The sequence below is a fragment of the Ochotona princeps genome, chromosome 14, assembly GCF_030435755.1.
Source record: "Ochotona princeps isolate mOchPri1 chromosome 14, mOchPri1.hap1, whole genome shotgun sequence".
Taxonomy (NCBI): domain Eukaryota; kingdom Metazoa; phylum Chordata; class Mammalia; order Lagomorpha; family Ochotonidae; genus Ochotona; species Ochotona princeps.
This window is the reverse complement of record NC_080845.1, coordinates 4,913,356-4,923,929: the sequence shown is the minus strand read 5'-3', so window position 1 is coordinate 4,923,929 and position 10,574 is coordinate 4,913,356. Positions and strand designations below refer to the sequence as shown.

Here is a 10,574-nt window from a genome sequence, read left to right as displayed (position 1 = left end):
TGGAAAGCCAGGAAATGGATCCCTCAGACACAAAGAGCTGGCCAGATGATGCTGGCATACATACCAGTCAGCCAGGGGAAAGGAGGCAGGATTTTATTATTATTATTATATTTTTATTGGAAAGACAGATTTACTGAGAAAAAGAGACAGAGAAAGATCTTCCATCCACTGGTTTACTCTGCAAATGGCTGCAACAATCAAAGATTAGCCAGGCTGAAGCCAGGAGCCAGGAGTTTCTCCCAGGTCTCCCACGCGGGTGCAGGGTCCCAAAGCTTTGGGCCGTCCTTGAGAGTGCTGACACTTGCTGGTAGAGGATCAGCCAGTTGAGCTATTGCGCTGGCCCCAGGAGGAAGCTTTTTGACTAGTACAATGATTACAGTGTGAAAAGCTAGTTAGAACCACACTAAGTTTAATTATCTGGCCAGTGCTTGCTTTGGCAGCACATATAATAATTATCTGGCCAAAAGTTCAGGTTTATGACACTATTATGTATTAAAATGAACAGGCCTTATACCCAGGGCTTGGTGTGTGTCACAGTGTGTGCAAGGAAAGGTGCGGGGGGTGAGTGTTTGGTTAGAACCTGAGACTCAAGTGAAGTTCCCTGTGGCCCGAGTCATGGGCACTGGCGTTCTCTCTCTCCCCCCTCACTCCCTCCTCCCCCATCCAACTCCACCTCTCAAATAAATACATCTTTCCAAAAAAAAAAAAAAAAGTATTCACTCCTCTTCCTCTAGACCCAGCCTATGAAGAACCAGGAAGGAGAAGATGCAGAGGGGAGGCCAGCTTCCTGTCCCTGCAGATGAGCCCTTCAATCACTTCCTGAGCCTCAGGCCACCACAGCCACCTGAGCTTGCCCTGCCTGATCCAGAGTGGAAAATCATAGAGGATAAGGTCCAGGCTGGCAGAACAGCATCAGGCAAGCCTGAGGAACTTGACTTCCCAGCAGGGGAGCCCCTGCCAGGTGTGGGAGTGTCGGAGGCTGCACCTGAGTGAGAGCATACAGTGCCCCAGCCCCTCTCTCTAACTCAGGCCAGTAACCCAGCCACTAGAAGAGTGACTGGGTCCTCAGACCAGCTGGTGAACTACACGGAGCTGCGTGGCACCTGCAGACCCACTGCACGAAGCCTTGCAAGAACTCCCGTGCCTGCTGTGCGGGCTACCCCGGAGGAGGAGCAGGGGGAGAGAATTGGTGCTAGGCTGGTGAGTCCACCAGACCCACCTGGTCTACACCTTCCTGCCCCTTGGCAAACTTCCTGGGCGTAAACTTCTCTTGTGTTTCATGCTCCTGCTCTGAGCCCCGCTCCCACCACTGCACCTGCTACCCAGTTCCCAATTTACAGGAACCCAAACCAAGACACTCAGATCCAGTGTGGGGTCAGGCCAGGAATTCCTGGGAAGAGGACAGAGGGGGTGGTACAGGGGTGGGGGGTGGTCTGGGGGGGTTCTTCCAGGAATTACTCTACAACACATGTCCCCAAGACCTGGTGCTAGGACTGGAATAGAGCAAGTACCTGAAAGCAACTGATGTGGTCAGTAGGTGCGGGCGCCCCGAGTTCCCAGAAGCCTGGTGCCCCATCCTCTCCCAGGCACAGAAGGCCAGAGCGTGAGCTCCTTTCTGAAGGAGGGGTTCCTGGGGACATCTGTCTGCCAGCTGAAGTCACCTGGTATCCCCTCTGGGCTCAGGGGCTACAGAGCAGGTCCCCAGTGAGAGGCCAAGGAAGCAGGGCGTGGACAGGAAGACAGAAGACCCCAGGGGGTCTCCACACCGAGGAGCCCCCCCCCCCCGCTCCTCCCACCTACCTTCAGGAAATTACAAGGCCCGCAGTGGCAAAAGAGGGGTGTCCTCTGTTTCACGGCCATGGTCACGAGAGTCTTCAGTTGACTCCAGTGGCCACCAGACCCGCCAGAGGTCATCTCCGTTTGCCTGGAGAAAGCGGCTGGTGAGTCACACCTGCTAGCTTACCAGCCCCAAAGAGCCGTAGGATTTACTGAGACTGATTCAACAGTAAACACCCCACCCAGGGGTAGGACCAGGATAGAGAGGCCTCTGTGCCCCAAGTCCCAGGCTTTCTGGGAGAATGGAAGAGGAGGAGGTGGCATCCCAGTCCACAGTCATCTTGGACACCCAAGATGACAGATCAGGGAACCAACCAACGCATCTGACAGCCTCCTGCACTCCTACAGCTGCCCAGGCTGGCAGGGTCACCTGAATGAGGGCCCTCCCTACCAGGGCCAACCTGAGGTGCCCGACTCCACACAATCCCTTGAGTCCGGGACGATTTCTGTATCCCTTGTAGAAGGGGAAACAGGCCCAAACCAGAACACTGCCTTGCAGGGTCCCCTGGCAGGAAGTGAAGCAGAATGAAGTCAGGTCTGATTCTGACCCCTCCTGCTAAGCCTGCCTTCCTGCACCAGGTTCCACTCTAGTCCTCTCTGCCCAGTGCCTGCTGAGACACCTGCCACTGTCACACCGGCAGATGTGGCCCTGCTGTCGCCCACTCCCGGCTTCCCCTGCTCAGGACTTTTTGCCCCCCTCCCATGCTTGAAGAGCCTGTTGGGGAGGGGGAGGCAGAGCTGTGGGCCAGGTACCAGGTCTCCTACCTCTCTCATGAGGTCTGGCAGCAGAAAGTCACCTGAAGCCCCTGACACAACAGACAACAGAAAAATGCAAGGCTCCAGATGGAAAAACAAATTTCAAGAACATTGAGTGACACATGCAGCTCTGGGCACCTCCCCTGGTGGCTGGAGCTGAGGGCTACAACCCAACTCCACCCTACTCCAGCACCCTCTCAACCTCGCTGGGTGCTGGTCCACGTCCTGACTGAGCCCTCAGGCTGGGACCCCATCCTGGCTCTCCCACAGGCTTCAGCCAAGTGGCCCCACCTCAATGGGGAAATAGGTTACCAACCACTCTCCCACGAAGCTGCCAGCCCCACAAAGCTGCCAGCCCGAGGTCCTGGCAGCTTCCTCTCCTTCCCCCACCCAGGCTGCCCTTGCCCTTCCTGCCTCACAAAGAGACCAGCCCCAAAGTTAATAGGGAATGTAACGGACAACATCTTTGGAATTTGACCCACAGCCCTGGGAGGAACTCCCACCACTGGAGGAAGTGCCTTCCACATCCCCCCCACCCGCCCCATTTCCTCCCTCTCCTGGCTCTCCTCCAGATGGTCACAGGCATCCCAAAGAAGCCTCAGACCAGGCCTCTACCTCCTGGTGGGTGAAGGTAGGAGGGAGACCATGTCAAGACCAGGGCCGCCCCCCCCCCCGCTGAAAGAGACACACAACCATACCCAAGACAGTGCAGAGAATATACGTTTACCCGTACACTCCGGAGATGGCCCTGGCACTGAAGCCAGCAGCGCCTCAGCCAGCTAAGCCCAGGCCACCCTGAGCAGAGGGACTGGCCCGGGACAGTGTGGCACCAGAGATGGCAAAGGGTGAGGGGGTGGGCAGAGGGGGGGACCAGGACTGGCCCAGGTCATGATGCTGGTGACTTTGAGAGGCATCAGCCCCAGATGGGGAGAAGGCAAAGGCCACTTGGGAGACCTGGCAAGGAGGAGTGAAACCCAAGATGAAGATGAGTCCAGGAGAGGGAGGCACACAAGGTTACTTCCCTACCACTTGCTCCCTTCAAGGTGGAGATGAATGCCCACACCCCTCCCCCGCCGAGGTGGGGGCTCAGGAAGTCTCATAAATTAAATGTCCTCAGCGGAGTGTGGAGGCCTGGTGGGGCGAGCTGGTCAAGTCCAGGGGCACACAAGGGTTAGTCAGTCCTCCAGGATGGGTGAGCGAACACAATGGGTCTCTTCTTGGCCCAGCGGGAGAACACGGCCTTCTCTGTGATGAAGCGGTGTGCGCTGCGGGGTGCCCTCTCATGTGCCAGGTACATCTGACACTCATCCAGCCGGCCCTTCTCGAAGTAATGGTAAGGCACCGAGGGGTGGCTCTCTTGCCTGCAGGGGTGAAGACAGGACTGGTAGGCACCAGGCAGGGGGGCCACTACCAGAGCCCCACACTGACCCTGCCACCTACTACAGTCACCCAGCCTGTGTGGAGACCCACCCAGGCCTGGTGCCAGGGAGGACTAGAAGAGATAGGGGAGAACAGGGAATCCCAAAGGCAGGGTTTAAGCCCTGGCTCTGCCTCCCGCAAATGGGGAGCCCTGGGCCAGTTGTGTGCCCAGAAGCCTGTCTGAACGGAACTGGAGACCACCACCTTCCTGGAGGGCATGTGGCAGTCAAAGGGTAACAATGCAAATGCCAGGTGGGCGCTGAGCTCACAGCAAGAAGCCCCTCCCTCTGTGTGCCAGCCTCATACACCCACCTGGCTGGCATCATGCAGGCCAGCCAGGACCATGGCAGGGGCACATGGACTCCATGGCAGGGACACATGGGCTTTGCCATCTTGTCCACCTGCTCCATCAGCAAGTTGCAAAGAGAACAGCAGGTGGAAACCTAAGAAAGTGCAGGGAACCTGGCCGAACTCCTCAGTTACAACAACATTAACATACAACAAGGTTACAAAAGAGCACCATGCCCGAACTTGCTGCATGATTGAAACAGCAAAAGTAGAAACACACTGGGACTGTGGTGTAGCAAGAAAAGCTACCACCTATAGTACTGGCACCCATGGGTGCCAATTCTAGCCCCAACTGCTCCACTTCCCATCCAGCTCCCTGCTAAGGTGCCTTAGAAAGTAGTGGAAGACGGGCCATGTCCTTGGGCCCCTGCCACTCAAGTGGGAGACCTGGAAGAAGCTCCTGGCTTTGAACCAGCTCAGCTCTGGCATGTGGCCATTTGGGGAGTGAACCAGCAGATGAAAGACACTCCTCTTTCCTTCTCCCTATAACTCTTTTAACTAAAGCTTTTAAAAAATAACATAGGGCCTGGCCCAGTAGCCTAGTGGCTGAAGCCCTCGCCTTTCATGTGCCAGGATCCCATATGGGTGCAAATTTGTGTCCTGGCAGACCCGCCTTCCATCCAGCTCCCTGCCTGTAGCCTGGGAAAGCAGTGGAGGATGGACCAAAGCCTTGGGACCCTGAATCTGCATGGGAGACCCGGAGGAAGCTCCAGGCTTCTGGCTCCGGACTGAGCTCAGCTCCGGCCATTGTGGCCACTTGGGGAGCGAATCAATGGCGAGATCTCTTTCTGTCTGTCTCTCCTCTTTGTATATGACTTTCCAATAAAAATAAAAAATCTAAAAACAAAACAAAATGAAAACAAAAAATAAAACCTATTAGTGAATCATGAGGATACTCCAAAAAGTACATGGCCAATGGAATTAAAAGATCATTTTGGTTGAGTCCAGCACAATGGTTCAGTTGGCTAATCCTTCCCTTAGAAGTGCCGGGATCCCATATGGACGCCAGTTCGTGTCCCAGCTGTTCCACGTCCTGTCCAGGGTGTGCCGCCACAGCTCTTGGACTGGAAACCCAAGCTGGGGGGCGGGGGACCTCTGGCCCCGCCCCTGGCCCCGCCCCTCTGGCCCACTGCGCAGCTGCCCCAGGCCGGGTCTGACCTGCAGTAGCTGTCGCTGACCATCCCATACACCACGATTTCCTCACACAGTTCCAGGGCCAGGATGATGGTGAACCAGCCGGTGCTGAGGAACGAGCCCGACTGCCTCCTGAGAAGGGGTTGGGGACAGCGTCAGGTGGCCCTTCCCTGGACCTTGGTTTTGTTGCAGCAGCAGCGTTGGCCACCCTGCTAGCCACCCTGCTACCCTAAAGAGGTGGGGAGGGCTGTTCCTGTCATTTAGACCCAGCTCTTGGTACTACCACTCTTGGTGGGTGATTAAAGTGGGGTGAAGGGGAATAAGTTGAAAAGCAGCCAAATGTCAGGGCACAAGGCACCCCTTCTGGTGAGGTGGTCCAGGAGGACTTCCTTAAGGAGGTGACATTTTACCGAGACCTGAGTGGCAAGCAAGAACTGGACATGGGAAGATTTGAGAATGGGATGTTTCAGGCACAGGGAACGGCAGGTACAGAGGCCTGGAGGTGGGACCAGAGATGGACAGCCCACATGACTGAGGGCCATAGAAAGAAAGAAAGAACAAGGGCACAGAGGCAGGCGGGCAAGGGCTGGGCCAAGGAGGAAGGGGGTCTGGACTTTATTCTCCATGCGCTGCCAAGCTGCTAGGAAGCCAAGTGCCAGAAGTCACTGGCATGACTGGAGGAGCTCAGAATGTAGGGGCAAAGGTGACAGCAGGGAGGGGTAGGTGACAGGCCAGGAGGCTGCTTGAGGGACAGAGGTGGTGGCCCAAGTCCCGATGACCCTGTGATGGCAGATCCAGGAGCTGGGAGAGGTGGCCAGGTGGCAGAGGCAGGCTGAGATCCCAGAAGTGCAATGTTGTAAGCCCACAAGAGGGCAGAGGTGGCTGTGGCCTGGGAATGCCAAGGCCCCAGAGCAGCACCTTTGCAGACAGTAGAGTTCCCAACACCTGTCCTGGCTGGCTGGTGCTCCCTGCTCCCTGCCACGTCACAGCTCACAGAGCCAAGGCCTCCCTGTCCTGCCTGCACTTTGGATTCCAGATCTCTGCTTCCTGCCTGCCATCTGAAAGCAGGTGCAGGCCTGCCACCTGCACTGCTGACTTCCACCCCCACTCCCCATCCCTGCCATGCCTGGGGGTGCCTGGGAGACCCCTGAATTCCACCAGGCCCCACGCTCACCGGTTCTTGCCCGTCTCGTCCTGGAATATTTGGTCACAGTAGGCCATCATGCGCTCTGTGAAGGTGTACACCTGCAGGCCAGGGTACATGCGGGTGAGCTGCAGCAGTGTGCGGTAGGTCCGGCCGCCCAGGGCCGGGTCCATGTGCTTGCCCTGGCCCCACACCACGTAGAGCGTGTCCCGGGCCTGCTGGAAGTAGTGCGAGTAGTTGCGTAGCAGCAGCGGCACACTTGTGTGTGAGATCACCCGCAGCGTGCTGCGCCGGCCCACGTCCGCCTCAAAGCCCACCGTGGGCGCCTGGTTCATGCGCAGTACACACTCGGCATCATCAATCTGGGCCCCCAGGCCTGAGCCCAGCATCTGGCCAGAGCTGGACACCACGGCGCAGCTGCGGCACAGCTCACGGACCAGCGGCTGTGGGAGGGTAAGAGAGAAAGAAGAGTGTGACTTCCCTCCTGCCCCCCAAGCTCCCTGGATGGCTATCTGCCTCCAGGCTGTTGTTAATCCATTATGCAGGGTGGCAGGTAGTGTGGCCTTCCTAAGGTCCTACTGATTACAAACCACCCAGCTAAAATGGTTCTTTCAAGACCCCAGGCTTCCTCAGAGCAACTGCTCTTTCTGAGCCTCTAACAGTGCCCCTATCATGGGCTCCTTGTTAGAGTATACTAGTAAATATAAAACCATTAGAACTGGGGCTGGTAGGGGCTGCTGTGGTGGCTCCATTGGCTAATGCTCCACCTGCAAACACCAATATCCCATATGGATTCCGGTTTGTGATCCGGCTGCTCCACTTCCCATTCAGTTCCCTGCTCATGGCCTGGGAGAGCAGTGGAGGACGGCCCAAAGCCTTGGGACCCTGAACCCATGTGGGAGACCCGGAGGAAGCTCCTGGCTCCAGGCTTCAGTCTGGTTCAGCTCTGCCATTGCGGCCATTTGGGAAGTAAACAAGTGGATGAAGGATCTCTCTCTCTCTCTCCCCTCTCTCTGTAACTCTGCCTTTCAAATAAATAAATCAATTAAAAAAAATATATATATATACTTTTAAAAAAAGATTTATTTATTTTTATTGGAAGGCAGATATACAGAGAGGAGGAGACACAGAGAGGAAGATCTTCCATCCAATGATTCACTCACTGTACCGATCCGAAGCCAGGAGCCAGGAGCTTGCAGAGTCCCAAGGATTTGGGCCATCCTCAACTGCTTTCCCAGGCCACAGGCAGGGAGCTGGATGGGAAGTAGGGCCGCCGGGATTAGAACCGGCGACCACATGGGATCCCGGCACATGCAAGGCAAAGACCTTAACCACTACGCTATTGTGCCGGCCCTAAAAATATATTTTAAAAGAAAGAAAAGAAAAAGAAGCATGCAATGGGGGTGACACCAGAGTTAGGGAGTGGCGTGTGACCTGTACATGTGGGGAAGGCCGCGCATCCCTGCTTCCCCCATGTCTTTCACACATGTCACCTGTCTCTCCTGCACAAAGGTACCAAGTGGATGCTGCTGACCAGATGATGTGCAGGCTGACAAGTCCACAACCGTACAGAAGACACACATGTGTCTCAGCCAGACAAGACTCAATCCCAAACTCTATTTCCTGCCAAGACCTGGTGGCTCAGTGCAGTACAGTGACTGGCCAGGGTCACTCAGTTGCTACATGAAAAGGTCCAGCTCGAGGCCCAGGTTGGCTGGACACAAGCTCAGCCTCACTAGCCACACCCACCCTCAAGGGCTGGAAGGCATCCTGACCAGGCCTGCCCCCAGCTCCCTACCCCGCTGACTGACCCACCTTCCCATCGGGCACGCTCCTATAGCCGCTGAAGTGCAGCGGCCCTGGCACGGTGGGCCTGGAGTGGGCAGGCAGGTGACGGTCCAGGCAGGCGGCCAAGCAGAGGGGCAGGCAGGCCCAGCAGCACAGGAGGGTGTAGAGCACGGAGAGGACCAAGAAACAGATGAGCAGGAGCAGGAGGCGGCCCTGGGGGAGAGCAGCAACGGGCAGCGGCGGCTGAGCCGGAGAGAAGGCTCCCAGGAACTTGGGTCAGCAGCTGTAGCAGCTGCAGGTGCAGCGTCCATGGCCCCCAGCCGCCCGACCTTGCCCAGGGCTGCAGGGCTCAAGGACAAACTCCTCTGAGACAACTCTCTTTTTCTGTCTAGACAGGGTAAGCTGCAGATCAAGGCCATGGGGCAAGGATGCTGCAGAAAGGGGCCTTAACTGTAGGTTTCCCAGCTCAGCTCCTTACCCAGAAGCTTGGGTCAGGGGGCCTGTGCCACCCTCGGGTATGACCCAGGTCTCTGTGCCATCAACCTGTGAAGGGGCGGCACTGCCTCCAGCCCCACCCCCACCCGGCTCAGTGGAACCTGGTCACCTGCCAGGGAAGTGGTATTACAGAAATGCCTTCAAGGGCAACAGAAGCTGCACCCAGAGGTCCTGCCAGGGGCACTGAACCAGCAAGCCCTTTTCACTCCACTGCCCGCTGCCCCGCCTGCCTGCCAGGGCCTAGCATAGGCTGCTGGGGCTGGCAAACTCTGGGAAAATCCCTCCCCAAGAAAGACTACCTGGTGTGCCACTGTATGCTGGGCCGCTCTCGGTTTCCACAGGCACAGGTGCCCACAAGAGCCGCACAGACACCACCTGGAGGCCACTGGAGCTCTAAAAACTCCAAGGGGAAGGGAAAGGCTCCCCCCTGCACATCCTGTTAAGAGACTCACCCTCTTCTGCCCACAAAGCCACATCAACATCTAAAAATAGGCCTATTCTGTGTGGCCAGCTGTGGGGGAGGGCGCACAGCCCCTGAGGCCTCAGACTTGGCCTGGCACCTGGTCCCCTGCCCACAAGTTCTCAGGAGGGTGGATGAAGGCCCCACTAATTGGTCTCTGTCCCATCACCCTCCCCCCACCCCCTGGGTCCTAAATAAACACAAAACAGCAGGTGAGCTGAGATACCCCCTCACCTGCCACCTGCAGGTGGGCCTCACCCAAGTGACCTTGTAGGACAGGGGATAAAGGGAGAAGGTCCTGAAACCAGAGAAGGGATGCAACTGGGGGTGGGGGGGCTACACAGCACATTAAGGAGCCAATGGGATCCACAGGGACAGTCTGTCTTGGGATTAGAGGCTACTCCAGGCACCCCCAGGGGAGCCAGGCAGCTCCCCCGAATTACCTGAGCCTTCATGGTTTCCTACCGCCTCAGCAGTCAGGGGGATGCTGTCTCCAGGGTTGCGGCTGGGAAGAGGTGGAAGCTGGGCACCTGCCAAGAACCAGGAATTCAGAGCCTCGAGGGGATGAGGCAGATGGGGAAACTGAGGCAGGGGAGGCTACAGGCTCGGCTTAGGAAGAAGGCACCCAGGGGAGCAAACACCTGCAAGATCCCCAACCCTGAGCAGCAGCGACGCCCCTTAAAGGCGACGCTGGGCAATCCCCATTGCCCAGATGAGGAAGCAGAGACGGCACCCCTAACGCCCAAGGTCACGCATCTTAGTCGGAGGCAGATAAAGCCACGAGCGTAGAGCCCACAGCCCGGATGGCCACTCCATCCATCCTACCTCCCTGCCCCGAGGGACGCGCGGTGGAGGCCTGGGGACAGACAGGATGTGCGGTTTTCTTTTTTAACCCCTGTTCCTGGTCCCACCGCCCCCTCCCCCAGGCCTGGCGCTAACCGGGCGGGCTGGTTGAGGCGCGCCGAAGGCTCACGATCCGCTGCTCGCAGCTCCATGACCTGCCGGGCCAGGCGCGCCAGGCTGGACGCCGGTGCCCCGGGGCGGAGGCGGCGCTGCGGCCGCGCGGAGGATGGAAGCCGCTGGCCCCGGGCGGCCGAGGGGCGGGTAGGGGCGGCAGGGAGGGGCGGAGCCCGTGGGCGGGTAGGGGCGGCAGGGAGGGGCGGAGCCTGCGGGGAGGGGCGGAGCCTACGGCGG

General features: G+C 57.7%; 1 protein-coding gene across 3 annotated transcripts; it reads right to left on the bottom strand.

Annotated features, from left to right (window-relative positions):
* Positions 1 to 3,299: 3,299 nt before the first annotated feature.
* On the bottom strand, positions 3,300 to 10,479 carry ST6GALNAC4 (ST6 N-acetylgalactosaminide alpha-2,6-sialyltransferase 4). Of its 3 annotated transcripts, XM_058672613.1 has the most exons (7): positions 10,320 to 10,476; positions 10,206 to 10,236; positions 9,824 to 9,910; positions 8,453 to 8,638; positions 6,668 to 7,080; positions 5,518 to 5,625; positions 3,300 to 3,953 (listed from the first exon to the last, which is right to left on the bottom strand). In XM_058672613.1, the coding sequence occupies exons 3-7, from the start codon at positions 9,833 to 9,835 to the stop codon at positions 3,764 to 3,766; spliced, it is 909 nt and encodes a 302-aa protein (XP_058528596.1). In that variant the 5' UTR covers positions 9,836 to 9,910; positions 10,206 to 10,236; positions 10,320 to 10,476; the 3' UTR covers positions 3,300 to 3,763. The 3 variants fall into 3 exon arrangements, with proteins under 3 accessions (XP_058528596.1, XP_004593595.2, XP_058528597.1); XM_004593538.4 differs by lacking the exon at positions 10,206 to 10,236; XM_058672614.1 differs by lacking the exons at positions 3,300 to 3,953; positions 10,206 to 10,236 and adding an exon at positions 4,357 to 4,454 and having other exon boundaries at positions 10,320 to 10,479.
* Between the last annotated feature and the right edge of the window lie 95 nt (positions 10,480 to 10,574).